The sequence below is a fragment of the Panthera pardus genome, unplaced genomic scaffold (genome assembly GCF_024362965.1).
Source record: "Panthera pardus isolate Hobbes unplaced genomic scaffold, ASM2436296v1 HiC_scaffold_12, whole genome shotgun sequence".
Lineage (NCBI taxonomy): Eukaryota > Metazoa > Chordata > Mammalia > Carnivora > Felidae > Panthera > Panthera pardus.
Window position 1 is genome coordinate 53894346 of NW_026526677.1, and position 19004 is coordinate 53913349.

Consider the following 19004-nt stretch of genomic DNA (forward strand, 5'->3'; position numbering starts at 1 on the left):
TCGGGGACTCTCTCTCTCTCTCTCTCTCTCTCTCTCTCTCTCTGTGTGTGTGTGTGTGTGTGTGTGTGTGTGTGTTAGTGCACATGTGTGCATATGTGTATGTGTGTATGTTAGTGCCCAATGGAACTGGAATCAAGGTAAAGCAGACATCCTGTGGTTCCCCTTCACAGGGTAGAAATAAATTTAAAAGGAAAAGAGGGCACTGGGTCTAGAAGCTTTCTAGAATCTTCAAATATTGATCAGGATTTGAGCCTGAGGCTCAGAACATAGCCACATTTACTCTTATTTTTCTCTGATAAGTCTGAGCTTTTGATGTCTTATTACAACTTTCAGCCTTGTCACTGCAGAGTCATGAGTAAGAAAAGGAGAAGTCCATTTCCCTCTTCAGTCATGCTAAGTAGCAATGGTAAGATAGAACAGCAGTTCCTGTCCGGAAGCCAGGAAGATGGTGACTCTAGCAGTTGTCAGCACAAAAGAGTGGTCCATACATTCGTGGCCAAAGAAGACTGAAGGAAGAAGATATAACAGAACTTAGGGGAACCATTTCTGAGTACAAGTAATGGTAGGGGAAGTCTAAGTAGGTGCTACTTTCTGTCAGTCAAAATAGCAAAGCTATGGCTTTGACAATTTGGTACTTTACATTTAAAATATAAACATACTCCATATTGTTATTTAGTAAGGCATCTGAATTTCTCATGACATATCTACAAAAGATATGTACAGACCTCCCTTTGCACACTTACACCTGAACTCTGATATCAGGAGTGTGAAATAGAGTCTTGGAAACAGTCTGAATGTAAAGCAATGGTAAAGCTAATGGAGGTTTAAATTTAGTAAAATGAAACTCAAAGCCTACAGGTCAAACAAAATGTGTGTGTGTGTGTGTGTGTGTGTGTGTGTGTGTGTATTTGCTTTTGAAACATTTAGAACATTTGGAGGACAGGTATGGCTGTCATCATTCAGACCTCCCCCTGCAGGACCACACCTAGGCCTGGGCCAATCTGCTCACGGGAGCAGGGAGGGTAAGATCAGGCCTGGGCATAAAAGGAAGAGCAGGGATAGTACCAGCTTACACTTGCTTCTGACACAACTGTGTTCGCTAGCAACCACACAAACAGACAACATGTCGTTTCTGAGTGCTGAGGAGAAGGGTCTGGTCAATGGCCTGTGGAGCAAGGTGAACGTGGATGAAGTTGGCGGTGAGGCCCTGGGCAGGTTGGTATCCAGGTTGCAAGGCAGGCCTAAGGAGAGTGAATGGATGCTGGGCAGGTGGAGAAGGCTCAGTCCCTGGGGCTTCTGACAGGCACTGACTCCCTCTGTCCCTCTGTGCTGTTTTCACCCCTCAGGCTGCTGGTTGTCTACCCCTGGACTCAGAGGTTCTTTCAGTCCTTTGGGGACCTGTCCTCTGCTGATGCCATTATGAGCAACGCTAAGGTGAAGGCCCATGGCAAGAAGGTGCTGAACTCCTTCAGTGATGGCCTGAAAAACATCGACGACCTCAAGGGCGCCTTTGCTAAGCTCAGCGAGCTGCACTGTGACAAGCTGCACGTGGATCCCGAGAACTTCAGGGTGAGTCTGTGGGGTAGTCTCCTTCTCTTCCTTTTTCTGGACAAGCTCATGTTTTCCGTAAAGGGTATGGACATCCGGATGTTGTTTAAAATGGGAAAGAGGTATTCTAGTTGCACCAATATGGACTATTCAGGACTATTTTGTTTATTTCACCCTCTTTGCTTGTCCTCTTTTTGTTCTCTGTAATGACTTTCCTTGATTGTTTCAATTAAACTTTTGAGTGTTTAATTTAAACATTTCTCTTAATCCATCTAAAATTTTTTAGTCTAATGATTTTTTCCCTTATCTCTTCCTTTGAAAGCAAGGAGGGTAAAATATGATTGCTTCTTTACATAGTTTGAAAGAATAACCGTGATATTTAAGTTCCAGTTTAGGTCAGAAGGAAAGAAACATTTCTAAATGTAAAATCAGGCTGATATGGTTAGAGTCACATCAATAGCAGCATCTGAAATCCAGTACGTTTCTGCTTATATTCTATGTGCACAACTTGCATCTGTGGATGGGGCTGGGGTACTCTGAGCCTAAGCTGGATCCCTCTGCTAACCACGTACATACCTCTTGTCTCTTCCCCACAGCTCCTGGGCAACGTGCTGGTGTGTGTGCTGGCCCACCACTTTGGCCATGAATTCAACCCCCAGGTGCAGGCTGCCTTTCAGAAGGTGGTGGCTGGTGTGGCCAGTGCCCTGGCCCACAGATACCACTGAGCTCCCTTTGTTGCTTTCCAGGGAAACTCCCTTGGTCCCCAGACCCTAATACCTGGACATGTCTAAATCATGAAATTCTTTGAACATCTGGCTCCTGCCTAATAAAGAATATTTATTTTCATTGCACTGGTGTATTTAAATTATTTCTGCATCTCTCACTCGAATGGGTACATGGTATGGGAGAGCAAAGCATTTAAAACATAAAGAAATGAGGGGCTAGTTCAGACCTTGGGAAAATACATCTATATCTTAGCCTCCATGACAGGAGAGGTCGTAAATAGCTACATATGTGGGAAACAGATCCTGCTGCCTATTTTACTTTCCCTTAGAGAAGGATTCAAGTGGAGGGTTGATTTGGGGTTTGGATTTTTCCTATGCTTTATTTAAATCATTTATTTTATTTAGCCTTCCTTATAAATGTCTTCCTTCTCTCCAGTTGTCCAGAGCCTCACAGCCCTAAATCCACCAAGTTTTTCTTCCTGAAGATTCCACTGTTCCTCTGAGATTTCCCTTCGTCTTTTGCTGTCCCATTATTTGCCCTCCTCATCACTCTTATCCTGGTTCCCTCTATCATCTTATAACAGAGACTCCATATGAAGGACCCAAAGTGGGGGAGGTAGTTTCACTGCTCCTGGCCTTGAGACTTTCACAGTCTACATTGGAAGGAAGGAACAAGTAATATTTTGAGAAATATATGACTAAGGAGAATGTGAAAAGGGACTTTTCATGTCTTGATATTCACTAATGTCTTGCAATCGTTTTGTGGGCTCACACCAAATGGAATACTATTCTCCTCAAGATGCTTCAGCATGCATACCCAGGAAGTGATTGGAGGCCTCTTCCCTCCTCCGTCTCTCTCTGATGCCTCTGATGACATCTCTGCCTTTCTAGTTATTAGTATAGTGTTACCATCAGCAACTGATTTCATTTCCTGGTCAATAGCCACTTATGTGGATCCTAGATTCTGGAAATCAAATGACTTTGAAGTGGTCCTTGTCCTTTCCCACATTCCCATTCTGAATATAGCTAGGAAGACTCTGAAAGTATTGCAACCAACAAGTAAATTAATCAATTAATTAAATTAATATGCAGGCTTCATTCAAACGCAGAATGGAGATGAATACAAGCTGTCCTTCTAAATGCATAACTGATGATTCTCTAAACTTTCAGGATCAGAAGGGAGTTAAAAGCGTGCCTTGCTGACAACTTTGTTCGTCTGCTGAAGGAATCTTCACATTTGTTATTGACCTGAGTATTAATGAATTTGCATACAGAGAGAGCATGGAAGAGCAGAGCTCCTGTAGATCTAGATAGATCTTTGATACAAGCAAAATGGAACGAAGAGTCATCCAAGTATCTACAAGAAAGAGGACTACGCATGCCCACATAAGCATCAGAATGGAGTGGCAAGGTGTGGCAGGGAGGAAGGTGAAGAGTCTAGGAGGTCAAAAGAAGGGCCTGACAGTGGATGGGAAACACTAATAATATTAAGTGGCCCAGGGTGTGCAATTTGGTGATGATTCTATTAGCAAAGCACTCTTTTTAAGCAGAATTGTGCAAAATTATTTAAGCCAAAGATGGCTTTATTGACACTTACTTGGCCAAAGGTATAGTGTCTCCAAATGACAAATGCCCCATTTTGACACGACTAGGTACCATCTGGCTGCTGTTCTACTCCAGTACAAGCATTAGTTGGAGGCAGAGAAGGATGAAAGAGAGAAACAGAGTACATAGGGTGTGTATTTCATGTATAGAGATTACTATTCTTGTTTGAAAGCCGCTTAGCACTTGTGCTTCTCATGGGAAGGAGTCTCTCACTTCAATAGGTATCAAGCAGCACAGAACAATCTCAATTATTCACATTCATAAAACAGGAAAGGGCCAGAGATGTTCCAAAATTACTCTTGCTTCTGCAACTTTCTTTATAAAGTTACTTATTTTTTCTTCTAGGACTGATTTTTATTTTCTGATTGTCTCCGGGCAATGTATTAAAATGAATGCATTTACTAAATTCTTACAACTAAATGAGAAAGGGGATTCTCAGATTTAGGTGAGGGCCTGGTGTTAGAGCTGAACAAGGCCTGAAATTTTGTCACAACTAATCACTTTGTTACTGGGAACACACAGGATTTCCATCCATTTCAGAGAGAATACCTTGATAATGGCTCAGTGGATCCAGTCGGTCTTAATGCTATGAATGACTGGGTTCATCCACAATAGAAAGAAGATGTACACTTTGCCCATGATGAAATGGATGAGGAAGGAGGAATGGCCTTCAATGGAAGGGCCTAGCAGAGGGACATAAAGTAACATAAAGTATATCAGAATGTGACATACACATGGCTGTGAAAGCTTTGAGTTACTCCCTTCAGGAGGCAATGGGCACTTCAGATATGAGAATCAGAATAGAAGAAAGCACTATTAAAAAGAAATATGGGCCCATGGCAAGCAAGATGACCAATCAAGCACAGAGGCTGTTGATCTATGAGCCAGAGGAGGAGAGTTGGATCATACCCTAGTGTAGACAGTAGGAGTGAGAAAGGATATTGTTATCACAGTAAGACAGTAAGAGAAACCAAGGAGGTGAAGGCCATGAGGGATGGGGAAGGATGCACTCTGAATCCACCAAGCACTCTAATCTTCACTACCTGGGAGCTGATGAGCCCTGAGGGATAGCTCAAAACCACCCCCCCCCCCAAATAATCTTATTAAAAATGGACAGAAGACATGAACAGACATTTCTGCAAAGAAGACATACAGATTTCCAACAGACACATGAAAAGATGATCCACATCACTAGTTATCAGTAAATGTAAATTAAAACCACAATGATATATCACCTCACACCTGTCAGAATGGCTTAAATCAAAAGCACAAGAAACAACAAGTGTTGACGAGGATGTGGAAACAGGAACCTTCATGCACTATTGGTGGGAATGCAAACTGGCATAGTCACCATAGAAAACAGTATGGAGGTTCCTCAAAGAATTAGATATGCCTTATGATCCAATAAATTCACTACTGAGTGTTACCCAATGAATTTGAAAACACTAATTCAAAAAGATATATGCACTCCTATGTTTATTGCAGCATTATTTACAATAGCCAAACTATTGAAGCTACCCAAGTATCCATCGATAGATTAACAGATAAAGAAGATGTGGTATGTATATATGATGGAATATTACTCAGCCATAAAAAGAATGAAATCTTGCCATTTGCAACAACATGGATGGATCTAGAGGGTATAATGCTAAGTGAAATTAGTCAGAGAAAGGAAAATACCTTATGATTTCACTCATAGGTGAAATTTAAGATACAAACAAACAAAGAAAAAATAAACAAACAATAAAAAAAGCAGACTCAACTATAGAGAAGAAACTGGTGGTTACCAGAAGGGAGGTAAGTGGGGGGTATGGGGAAATAGGTGATGGGTATTAAGAGTACACTTATCATGAAAAGCATTGTGTAATGTATAGAATTGTTGAATCACTATATTGTACACCTGAAACTAATATAACACAGTACATTAATTATACATAGGAATTTAAAAAAATAACGTAGACAGTATAAACAATTTAGTCCAAGATGATTCCTGTTCTTTCAATATATTAAATTACCTCTACCCTTCTCTTCTCAGATGCATGGGACAATAAATATTTCTACACATAGTTTTGATGCACCCCTTGGTCTCCTTGGCCAACCTGAATCGTTAATATTAATTTGTAGTCCTTAAACTAACTCAAGTCCTATCTCTGAAAGGAAATCAGAGGACATCAAAAAGACTAAGAAATACCACAAAGAAATTCATGGAGGAATTATTAAAAGGGGAAAAAGGAGATGAAGGTAGCTTTGCTTTGTTGGTAAGGGAGTGGAATGCATAAGAAAGTTGACTTTCTCAGTCTATGATAAGCCCTGAGCTGGGGAGTTTCTTCATGAAGTGGAGAGCACATGAGGGAAGTAGGAGACTGGTCCCCTCCCTTCTCAGCTCCCTGTCTGCCTGCCTGCTCAGATAGGTGGTAGGGCTAGGCCTTAAACTTCACCATAATATCAGCTTTTCACCTAAACTAAGGCTAGCCATGAAGAGGAGAGAGGAAATAAAAGTAACAAAAAATATCTAAAAGGTAAAAAAAATTATGAAAGGGAAAAAGCAGAACAATTCTGAAGGAAACCTGGACATTAATTTAATTGTTTATTTACCATAAGTAAACTAAAATAATAGAAAATTTAGAATAAGCATTTCTTGGGACACCTGGGTGGCTCACTCAGTTAAGCCTTTCTCTGAGTTTTGATATCGGCTCAGGTCATGATCTCATGGTTCACGAGATCGAGCCCCGCATCCGGCTCTGCACTGACAGCACAGAGCCTACTTGGGATTCTCTCCCTCTCTCTGGCCTCTCTCTCTCTAAGATAAATAAATAAGTATTAAAAATAAGCATTTCTCCCTTGCTATCACTTTACACATTAGACCCAGCTATGGAAAAAGAATGATCTACTGTCTGCAGGGAAGAGATTTTCTACCTTACCAAGATGACTTATAGCCTTCTTCAAAGTTTAATCAGATATTTCTGGGAGATGACCTTGAGAGGAGAGACCCTTGTATTTCTCTCATTTTGTGCCTATTTGGGACCACGTTACTTCCCACAATTGTTCTTCTCATACAATTTCTAGTCAAATATGGGCAAAAATATGTGTACTTGTTATTGTTCCTGGATGTAGCCATGAACAATTTAAACTTGCTGGAACTCAGCTTCTTCAGTGGAAAGATAAACTGTTCAGCAGCATATGCTAAAGATGAACATATACATACCCTATGACCCAGTAGTTTCCAGAAATTCTTGTGTGTGTATAAAATATCTACAATAATCTTCATAGCAAGATTATTTATTGCAGTCAAAAGCTAGAAAGGACTCAAATGTCCATCCAGAGTAGTAGCAATAAAAGTATTTGTGGTATATACATAAAATGGAATACCATCCAGCAATGGAAAAGAGTAAACTATAGTTATGTCAGCAATATGAATCCAATTCACAAATATTATGTTGCATAAATAAGTCAGATATTAAGAAAATGATAGAGCTCAATACATATACATTTTAAAAAGAGGAAAATGAATCAATCATGATAGATAAAATGAGAAAAATCAGGATAAGATTAACGATGGAGAGATAGCACATATACCATACATATTTTTTTATTCTTAGACATTTACACATGCTACCATCCCTTCCTGGATCGCCACTGCCACTATTTTTACTGATATATAAGGTATTTCCAGTGTTGGGTGTTACTTCCTACAATATATTTTTTTCTGACCTTTTCTCCTTCTGAAAGTCTTTAACTGTGACCTTCGTTTATATTTCCATAGAGATGCATTAAAAGTGGTACAGTAGGTATCATGCCAAACTCTATTACTCACTAACCTACAAACTCTGTGATTATGGTCTTTGTGGTTTTTTTTTAACCATAGAACCTGGACCTCAGTGCCTGTATACAGTGTATTTTCAAAAACAAAATGAAATAAAACAAACTCCCACTCCCCAAAAAAAGCTAAAAAGAAAGACAAAAATTATAAAGTCTATGAAGGATTAAATGAATGAACCACTTCTATGGTACCAGTGCTTTTCCTGGGCATTTTGTCCCATTTGAGGACAATAGCACCTTCCAAATAGTTGCTCTTTCTATTCTGAAAGACATGGCCTGGCTCATATCTGATTTGTAAGTCTATAGAACCTGAGACAGTAGCATCTCAGGTAATGAGTCTTTATCATCTTTGAAGCGTTCAGAAATTCAAGGATCTAGGAATTGTAGGAACTTAAGCAATTAAAATTTGACATTTTCTGTAATGTCACAATATAACAATGGCTGAGAAGCACTGAAATTTGGTTCCCATAAATAAAAAGTGATCTATTCTCACATAATGCAAAAAAACATTATCAAAGGCCACAACAAGAGCAGTCTCCCAGCACTGCATCATCAGAGCAGAAGAATCTTGGATAGGGTAAGCAAAGGCCATGTTAGTCACCCATGGCTTCACATAAGCCCTAGAGGGAAGTCTACCCACCATCTTTTTTTCCCCAGAAACAACACATCCTAGCAATAACATCCTGGTAAATTGCTTTGAGTAACTCCCTTCCCTGAGATATTGTGGCTATATTCTCACCCTTCCCTCATCTGGCTAAGGTTAGAGTTTCACTGGGTGAGTTAACTTTTGCCCCTCCACAAGCTTACCATCCTAAGATATGGCCAGCATTACTCTCTGCACAAGGTATTGCAGCTAAGAGCCTCATCTCTGTGGCAGTAGTAGGGCTAGCAGGCAAGGCATGTTATCTAGGGGTGCCCTGGAAGCCCTTTTTGCCCTTGGGAGTTTGGGTTCCCACTGATAGTGAAGGAGTTTGAACAGTCATCTGAGAATCCCCCAGTTCAGTCTTGTCTATGGTATCTGTCTCTCCCATGCTCTGGAGACACAATAACCAGTTATCTGGGCCTAGGTTCCACTCTCAGCAAAGTAGTGCTCTCTCTGTTGGGGATGAAACAGGAACAAAGGAACTAATTTATTTCTTCTTATATCCTCTTCCTGTAAAGGAGGGTGGAACTGGAAATTAATGCCAGTATGTGAATTCAAAATTTCATTATTAAATTTTTCCAGTTTTCTAGGTCTTTCTGAAGACCTTACTGATTTAATATGACAATACATTTTTTTATTGCTGGCCAAGCTATTCTTCTCCACTGTGTGAGGATTACAGAACAAGAGAAGTAATGAAAATGGTGATTGTTGGTGCCTACACTAAAGTCGTAGAAATGACTTGGACAACAGCAGGAGTCTAGCAGTGTGTATTCTGGTACTCAATTTCCTAGAAAGACCCTGCAAGTTTTTTTATCTTGAAAACATGGGGGATGAATAAGATAGTCTTGGCCTATTCTGTAAACTTCAGGGGACAATTTAAAATATGTGGAACACTTGGGAGGCGCCAAGATGGTGGAACAGCATGGAAGTTTTTTGTGTGTCTCACGTCCATGAAATACAGCCAGACCAACACTAAACCATCCTTCCCACCTAGAAAACGGGTCTGAGGATTAACACAACAATCTGTATAACCTGAACCACAGAATTCAGCAGGTACATGGTGTGGAGAGACGAATTTGAGGAAAGAGAAGCAGCGGCTGGCAGGGAGCCACTTTTGCATGAGGAGAGAGGATGGAGACAGCTGCGGGGGGGGGGGGATAGAATACAGGAAAAGCACCCCTCCCCAAAGGCAGCTGAAGAAAAAGTGGAAAACGGGAAACAGCTGCAGGGACTGAGCTAAAAAGGGAGAAGGGAGAAAGGAGAAAGGAGAGGGTTTAAATTCCATTAAGACTGTATACAGGGGGTACGCAGAGTCTGAAACTCAATACCTGGAGGTGCTCTGGTAGGAAGGCTGGATCCCCAGGAGCAGAGTAGCGTGTGAGAGGTTCTCGGGCCACATGGGGAGAAGCGGTTCCACTGCTGGAAGGACATTTGATAGAGGCTGTGAGGCCACCTGGGCCCAGCAGACCCCAGAGAATGGCCACATTCGCTGGTGCTGGAACAAGGTCATTGGGGGTGAAGCCTGGTGTCAGATGTGTGTTGTGATTTTCCATAATCCGTGAAACGCTGCTGCTACACTGTCTCCTGAACTTTTTCTGGGGCGCACTGGCACGTGGCCGCAGTATCTGGGTATCAGCAGCAGCACGGTCCCGCAAGCGCTCCTGGGTGTGGCTGGCACCTGGCCATTGCTCGGTGAGACCCTCTGCAAAGGGGAAGAATGGGTCAAGGCTGCAGTGCCTCAGAAGTGGGGGGACGGGGAAGGTAGTGGCATCTGAGACAAAACTATGGAGGGAGGTGCTGCCTGGGGCTTGGTCACAGACAATGTGGAAGCAGGGAGTGGACGGAAGCTGAAGATGAAGGACAGGTACACAATTGCTGATTGGGGAGAATAGAGTTCCAATACTAGAGACTGGGTAGCTGGGTGACGCCATTTTCACTGCTCCAGCACATGCTACTAAGCACCTACCAGCGCCACAGCAATGCATCCCAGTAGGCTAGCAGCACCATCTAGTGGAGAACAGAAGCATTACACTAAGCCCCAGCCAACTGGGCCAACCTTGCTCTTCAAGAACACAAGTCTCACCGCCTGCTTAGTTTATGGACTATAAAGCTCTTCATAGTTTGACTTCTAGGGGAAAATGAAGCAATTTCAGTCATATGTCAGTTGTTATCTGGTCCATCTATTCAATTTTCTTTCTTTTCTTAATTTTAATTTTTATTTATTTTTTTCTCTCTTCTGTTTCTTTTATTTTTCTTGAATACAGAAAGAGGAAAACTTCATTTTTATTTTCAATTTTAATTAAACATATTTTTCTAGAATTTTTTTCTACTATATTTTTTACTTTTTTGTAAATTTTTTCAAATTTTATTTTACTTCTATCATTTCATTTTAGTCTACTTTAGTGTATTCATTTTTTCAAATTTTCAAATGATTTTTTTTCCCTTTTTTTTTCTCTAATCGAACAAACCACTTTCAACACGCAGACCCAAACACACTTAGGATCTAGCATCATTTATTCAATTTTTTTTCCCTAGAAATGTATACACTATGAAAACTGAAACAGGAAGAAATAGAAAATTTGAACAGACCCATAACCAGTAAAGAAATCAAATTAGTAATCAAAAATTTCCCAAAAAACAAGAGTCCAGGGCCAGATGGCTTTCCAGGGGAATTCTACCAAACATTTAAGGAAGAGTTAACACCTATTCTCTTGAAGCTGTTCCAAAAAATAGAAATGGAAGGAAAACTTCCAAACTTTCTCTGAGGCCAGCATTACCTTGATTCCAAAACCAGACAGAGACCCCACTGAAAAGGAGAACTATAGACCATTTTCCCTGATGAACATGGATGCAAAAATCCTCAACAAGATATTAGCCAACTGGATGCAACAATACATTAAACAATTATTCACCACGACCAAGTGGGATTTATACCTGGGATGCAGGGCTGGTTCAATATCTGCAAAACAATTAACGTGATTCATCACATCAATAAAAGAAAGGACAAGAACCATATGATCCTCTCAATAGATGCAGAGAAAGCATTTGACAAAATACAGCATCCTTTCTTGATAAAAACCCTCAAGAAAGTAAGGATAGGAGACCTGGGAAGATGGCGGCATAGGAGGACGCTGGGCTCACCTCATCCTGCTGATCACTTAGATTCCACCCACATCTGCATAAATAACCCAGAAAACTGGCAGAAGACTAGCAGAACAGACTCTCCAGAGCCAAGAGTAGACAAGAGGTCCATGGAAGAGGGTAGCAAGGAAGGAGACGCAGTGCATGCTACACGGACTGGTGGGAGGGAGCTGGGGCGGTGGAAGGGCAGCCCGCCTGGCAAGGCAGAGCCCCTGAAGTCTGGCTTGCAAAAGCGGAGGGGCCAGACTCCATGGGTTCTGACAGCCAGGGGGACTTAACATCTGGAATGTTAGAAGTCAACAGCTCTGCTCTCGGAGAGTGGAGAGGGCGAGAGAACAATGGGAGGGAGGGTTGTTGAGCCCCGGAAGACAGAGCTCAGCTCGGCGGTGGAACAAAGGCACTGGCAAGCATCATCTCCCTCTCCCATCCCCCAGCCGAAATTCCAAAGGGAGCCAGTTCCCATCACTGAACTTGCTTGCACCGTGCAAGCACCTAATGCTGTGCTTCTGTGGATCCATCCCTTCTCTGGACCTGCCTCCTTCCGGTGCTGCAGGTCCCTTCCTGCAGGGAATCACTGATGGCAAAGCGAGCTAAGCCTACCTCTCCCACCCCTGTGCACCTTAAGGATCCAACCCGGCTAATACGCCCTAGGCCAGATCCCATGGAAGCAGCACCGCATGCCTGGCAGTGTGCAAGTAGCCCAGACAGGGCCACACCACTCCACAGTGAGTCCTGCCCCTGGGAGAGGGGAAGATAAGGTACACACCAGTCTGACTGTGGCCCCAGCAGTGGGCTGGGGGCAGACATCAGGTCTGACTGCGGCCCCCCACCAACACAAGTTACTCAGGACAGCACAGGGGAAGTGCCCTGCAGTTCCACGCCACTGCAGGGACTACCCAAAATAACAAAATGGAAGAATTCTCCTCAAAAGAAACTCCAGGAAGTAGTGACAGCTAACGAATTGATCAAAAACGATTTAAGCAATATAATAGAACAAGAATTTAGAATAGTAGTCATAAAATTAATCACTGGGCTTGAAAAAAGCATAGAGGACAGCAGAGAATCTATTGCTCCAGAGATCAAGGGACTAAGAAATAGTCATGAGGAGCTAAAAAATGCTATAAATGAGGTATAAAATAAACTTGAGGCAGTTAGAGCAAAGATTGAAGAAGCAGAGGAGAGAATAGGTGAATTAGAAGGTAAAATTATGGAAAAAGAGGAAGCTGAGAAAAAGAGAGATAAAACAATCCAGGAGTATGAGGGGAGAATTAGAGAACTAAGTGGTGCAATCACACAGAACAATATCCATATCATAGGAATTCCAGAGGAAGGAGAGAAAGAGAAAGGGGCTGAAGGTGTACTTGAACAAATCATACCTGAGAACTTCCCTGATCTGTGGAAGGGAAAAAGCATTGAAATCCAAGAGGCACAGAGAACTCCCTTCACACGTAACTTGAATCGATCTTCTGCACGACATATAGTGAAACTGGCAAAATACACGGATAAAGAGAAAATTCTGAAAGCAGCTAGGGATAAACAGGCTCTAACTTACAAAGGTAGACATATAAGAGTAGTGGCAGACCTATCTACTGAAACTTGGCACGCCAGAAAGGAATGGCAGGAAATCTTCAATGTGCTGAACAGAAAAAATATGCAGCTGAGAATCCTTTATCAAGCAAGTCTGTCATTCAGAATAGGAGAGATAAAGGTTTTCCCAAACAAACAAAAACTGAAGGGATTCATCACCAATAAACCATCTGAAAAGAGATCCTAAGGGGGATTCTGTGAGTGAAATGTTCAAGGACTGCAAAGTACCAGAGACATCACTACAAGCATGAAACCTACAGACATCACAATGACTCTAAACCCACATCTTTCAGTAGTAACACTGAATGTAAATGGACTAAATCCTCCAACCAAAAGACATAGGGTATCAGAATGGATAAAAAAAACAAGACCCATCTATTTGCTGTCTACAGGAGACTCATTTTAGACCTGAGGACACCTTCAGATTGAAAGTGAGGGGGTGGAAAACTATCTATCATGCTACTGGAAGTCAAAGGAAAACTGGAATAGCCATACTTAGATCAGACAAAATAGACTTTAAATTAAAGCCTGTAACAAGAGATGAAGAAGGGCATTATATAATAATTACAGGGTCTATCCATCAGGAAGAGGTAACAATTATAAATATCTATGCACTGATATCAGCAGCCCACAAATATGTAAAACAATTAATCACAAACATAAGCAACCTTATTGATAAGAATGTGGTAATTGTAGGGGACTTTAATACCCCACTAACAACAATGCATAGGTCATCTAGACACAGGATCAATAAAGAAAAAAAGGCCCTGAATGATACATTGGATCAGATGGACTTGACAGATGTATATACAAAACTCTGCATCCTAGGGCACCAGAATATACTTTCTTCTCGAATGCACATGGAACATTCTCCAAGATAGATCACATACTGGGTCACAAAACAGCCCTTAATAAGTATACAAAAATTGAGATCATACCATGCACACTTTCAGACCACAGTGCTATGAAACTTGAAATCAACAACAGGAAGAAGTCTAGAAAACCTCCAAAAGCATGGAGTTAAAGAACACCCTACCAAAGAATGAATGGGTCAACCAGGCAATTAGAGAAGAAATTTAAAAATATGTGGAAACAAATGAAGATGAAAATACAACAATCCAAACGCTTTGGGATGCAGCAAAGGTACTTCTGAGAGGAAAATACATTGCAATCCAGGCCTATCTCAACAAACAAGAAAAATCCCAAATACAAAATCTAACAGCACACATAAGGAACTAGAAGCAGAACAGCAAAGACACCCCAAACCCAGCAGAAGAAGGGAAATAATAAAGATCAGAGCAGAAATAAACAATATAGTATCTAAAAAAGACTGTAGAGCAGATAAGTGACACCAGAGTTGGTTTTTTGAAAAAAATAAACAAAATTGATAAATCTCTAGCCAGGCTTCTAAAAGAGAAAATGGAGATGACCCAAATAGATAAAATCATGAATGAAAATGGAATTATTACAACCAATCCCTCAGAAATAAAAGCAATTATCAGGGAATGCTATGAAAAATTATATGCCAACTAACTGGACAACCTGGAAGAAATGGACAAATTCCTAAGTACCCACACACTTCCAAAACTCAAACAGGATGAAATAGAAAACTTGAACAGACCCATAACCAGCAAAGAAATTGAATCAGTTATCAAAAACCTCCCAACAAATAAGAGTCCTGGACCAGACGGCTTCCCTGGGGAATTCTACCAGACATTTAAAGCAGAGATAATACCTATCCTTCTGAAGCTGCTCCAAAAAATAGAAAGGGAAGGAAAACTTCCAGTCTCATTCTATGAAGCCAGCATTACTTAGATTCCTAAACCAGACAGACCCAGTTAAAAAAGAGAACTACAGGCCAATATCCCTGATGAACATGGATGCAAAAATTCTCAACAAGATACTAGCAAATCGAATTCAACAGCATATAAAAAGAATTATTCACCATGATCAAGCGGGATTCATTCCTGGGATGCAGGGCTGGTTCAGCATTCGCAAATCAATCAATGTGATACATCACATTAATAAAAGAAAAGATAAGAACCATATGATCCTCTCAATCGATGCAGAAAAGGCCTTTGACAAAATTCAGCATCCTTTTTTAATAAAAACCCTTGAGAAAGTCGGGATAGAAGGAACATACTTAAACATCATAGAAGCCATTTATGAAAAGCCCACAGTTAATATCATCCTCAATGTGGAAAAACTGAGAGCTTTCCCCCTGAGATCAGGAACATGACAGGGATGTCCAGTCTCACCACTGTTGTTTAACACAGTGTTGGAAGTGCTAGCATCAGCAATCAGACAATAAAACAAAATCAAAGCATCAAAACTGGCAAAGATGAAGTCAAGCTTTCACTTTTTGCAGGTGACATGATATTATACACATGGAAAACCCAATAGACTCCACCAAAAGTCTGCTAGAACTGATACATGAATTCAGCAAAGTTGCAGGATACAAAATCAATGTACGGAAATCAGTTGCATTCTTATACACTAATAATGAAGCAACAGTAAGACAAATAAAGAAACTGATCCCATTCACAATTGCACCAAGAAGCATAAAATACCTAGGAATAAACCTAACCAAAGATGTAAAAGATCTGTATGCTGAAAATTATAGAAAGCTTATGAAGGAAATTGAAGAACATACAAAGAAATGGAAGAACATTCCGTGCTTATGCTTTGGAAGAATAAATATTGTTAAAATGTCAATACTACCCAAAGCTATCTACACATTCAATGCAATCCCAATCAAAATTGGACCAACATTCTTCTCAAAGCTAGAACAAACAATCCTAAGATTTGTATGGAACCACAAAAGACCCTGAATAGCCAAAGTAATATTGAAGAAGACCAAAGCAGGAGACATCACAATCCCATACTTTAGCCTTTACTACAAAGCTGTAATCATCAAGACAGCATGGTATTGGCACAAAAACAGGCACATAGACCAATGGAATAGAATAGAGACTCCAGAATTGGACCCTCAAAAGTATGACCAACTAATCTTTGACAAAGCAGGAAAGAATATCCAACAGAAAAAGACAGTCTCTTTAACAAATGGTGCTGGGAGAACTGGACAGCAACATGCAGAAGAATGAAACTAGACCACTTTCTAACACCACTCACAAAAATAAACTCAAAATGGATAAAGGACCTGAATGTAAGACAGGAAACCATCAAAACCCTAGAGGAGAAAGCAGGAAAACAAACCTCTCTGACCTCAGCTGCAGCAATTTCTTACTTGACACATCTCCAAAAGCAAGGGAATTAAAAGCAAAAATGAGCTCTTGGGACCTCATGAAGATAAACAGCTTCTGCACTGCAAAGGAAACAACAGAACTAAAAGGCAGCCAACAGAATGGGAAAAGATATTTGCAAATGACATATCAGACAAAGGGCTAGTATCCAAAATCTATGAAGAACTCACAAAACTACACAAATAATCCAATGAAGAAATGGGCAGAAAACATGAATAGGCACTTCTCTAAAGAAGACATCCACATGGCCAAAGGCACATGAAAAGATGCTCAATGTCACTCCTCATCAGGGAAATACAAATCAAAACCACACTGAGATAAAACCTCACACCAGTCAGAGTGGCTAAAATGAATAAAACAGGAGACTATAGGTGTGGAGTGGATGTGAAGAAATGGGAACCCTCTTACCCTGTTGATAGGAATGCAAACTGGTGCAGCCACTCTGGAAAACAGTGTGGAGGTTCCTCAAAAAATTAAAAATAGATCTTCCCTAGGACCCAGTAATAGCACTACTAGAAATTTACCCAAGGGATACAGGAGTCCTGAGGGATAGGGGCCCTTGTACCCCAATGTTTATAGCAGCACTTTCAACAATAACCAAATTATGGAAGGAGACTAAATGTCCACCAACTGATGAATGGATAAAGAAATTGTGGTTTATATACACAATGGAATACTACATGGCAATGAGAAGAATGAAATATGGCCTTTTGTAGTAACATGGATGGAACGGGAGAGTGTTATGCTAAGTGAAATAAGTCATACAGAGAAAGACAGATACCATATGTTTTCACTCTTATGTGGATCCTAAGAAACTTAGCAGAAGACCATGGGGGGGGGGGAAGGAAAAAAAAAAGGGAGGGAGGGAGCCAAATCATAAGATACTCTTAAAAACTGAGAATAAACTGAGGGATGATGGGGGTTGGGAGGGAGGGGAAAGTGGGTGATGGGCATTGAGGAGCGCACCTGTTGGGATGAGCCCTGGGTGTTGTATGGAAACGAATTTGACAATAAAATTCATTTTTAAAAAAGGGGAAAAAAAAGAAAGTAGGGATAGAAGGATCATACCTCGAGATCATAGAAGCCATATATGAACGACCCAAAGCTAATATCATCCTCAATGGGGAAAAACTGAGAGCTTTCCCTCTAAGGTCAGGAACAAGACAGGGATGTCCACTCTTGCCACTGTTATTCAACATAGTATTGAAGTCTTAGCCTCTGCAACTGGACAGCACAAAGAAATAAAAGACATCCAAATCAGCCAGGAGGAGGTCAAACTTTCACTCTTCGTAGACATGGTATTCTATATGGAAAACCCACAGGATTCCACCAAAAAACTGCTAGAACTGATTCATGAATTCAGCAAAATTGCAGGATATAAAATCAAGGCACAGAAATCGGTTGCATTCCTATTCACCAAAAATGAAGCAACAAAAGGAGAAATCAAGGAATCAATCCCATTCAAAATTGCACCAAAAACCATAAAATACCTAGGAATAAATCTAACCAGAGAGGTGAAAAATCTATACACTGAAAACTATAGAAAGCTTATGAAAGAAATTGAAGAAGACACCAAAAAATGGAAAAAGATTCCATGCTCCTGGATAGGAAGAACAAATATTGTTAAAATGTTGATAGTACCCAAAGCAATCTACATATTCAATGCAATCCCTATCAAAGTACCACCAGCATTCTTCACAGAGCTAGAACAAATAATCCTAAAGTTTGTATGGAAACAGCAAAGACCCTGAATAGCCAAAGTGATCTTGAAAAAGAAAACCATAGCAGGAGGCATCACAATCCCAGACTTCAAGCTATACTACAAAACTGTAATCATCAAGACAGTATGGTACTGGCATAATAACAGACACTCAGATCAGTGGAGCAGAATACAGAACCCAGTAATGGATCCACAAACGTATGGCAAACTAATCTTTGACAAAGCAGGAAAGAATATCCAGTAGAATAAAGACAGTCTCTCCAGCAAGTGGTGCTGGGAAAACTGGATAGCAACATGAGGAAGACTGAACCTGGACTACTTTCTTACACCATTCACAAAAATAAACTCAAAAGGATGAAAGACCTACATGTAATACAGGAAGCCATCAAAATCCTCCAGGAGAAACCAGTCAAAAACATCTTTGATCTTGGCTGCAGCAACTTCGTACTCAACACGTCTCTGGAGGCAAGGGAAACAAATGCCAAAATGAACTACTGGGACCTCATCAAAATAAAAAGCTTCTGCACAGCAATGGAAACGATCAGCAAAACTAAAAGGCAACTGACAGAATGGGAGAAGATATTTGCAAATGACATATCAGATAAATGGTTAGTATCCAAAATCTATAAAGAACTTATCAAACTCAACACCCACAAAACAAAGAATCCAGCGAAGAAATGGGCAAAAGACATGAATAGACACTTCTCCAAAGAAGACATCCAGATGGCCAACTGACGCATGAAAAAATGCTCAACATCACTCATCATCAGGGAAATACAAATCAAAACCACTATGAGATACCTCCTTACGTCTGTCAGAATCGTTAACATCAACAACTCAGGCAACAACAGACTTTGGTGAGGATTGGAGAAAGAGGATCTCTTTTGCATTGTTGGTGGCAATGCAAGCTGGTGTAGCCACTCTGGAAAACAGTATCGAGGTTCCTCAAAAAA

At 40.7% G+C, this 19004-nt stretch overlaps 1 protein-coding gene across 1 annotated transcript; it reads left to right on the forward strand.

Moving 5' to 3' along the window:
- Positions 1–1054: 1054 nt before the first annotated feature.
- On the forward strand, positions 1055–2399 carry LOC109260052 (hemoglobin subunit beta-1). The gene is made up of 3 exons (XM_019438044.2): positions 1055–1215; positions 1347–1569; positions 2145–2399. Exons 1-3 carry the CDS (start codon positions 1124–1126, stop codon positions 2271–2273), a joined length of 444 nt encoding a protein of 147 aa, XP_019293589.1. The 5' UTR covers positions 1055–1123; the 3' UTR covers positions 2274–2399.
- The last annotated feature ends 16605 nt before the right edge of the window (positions 2400–19004 follow it).

Bases quoted from the DNA above. Each gene is read 5' to 3' on its own strand.
- LOC109260052 (XM_019438044.2), top strand. From the start codon at position 1,124: ATGTCGTTTCTGAGTGCTGAGGAGAAGGGTCTGGTCAATGGCCTGTGG. The intron at 1,216-1,346 runs GTTGGTATCCAG...TTCACCCCTCAG, and splicing joins GGCGGTGAGGCCCTGGGCAG to GCTGCTGGTTGTCTACCCCT. The intron at 1,570-2,144 runs GTGAGTCTGTGG...TCTTCCCCACAG, and splicing joins TGGATCCCGAGAACTTCAGG to CTCCTGGGCAACGTGCTGGT.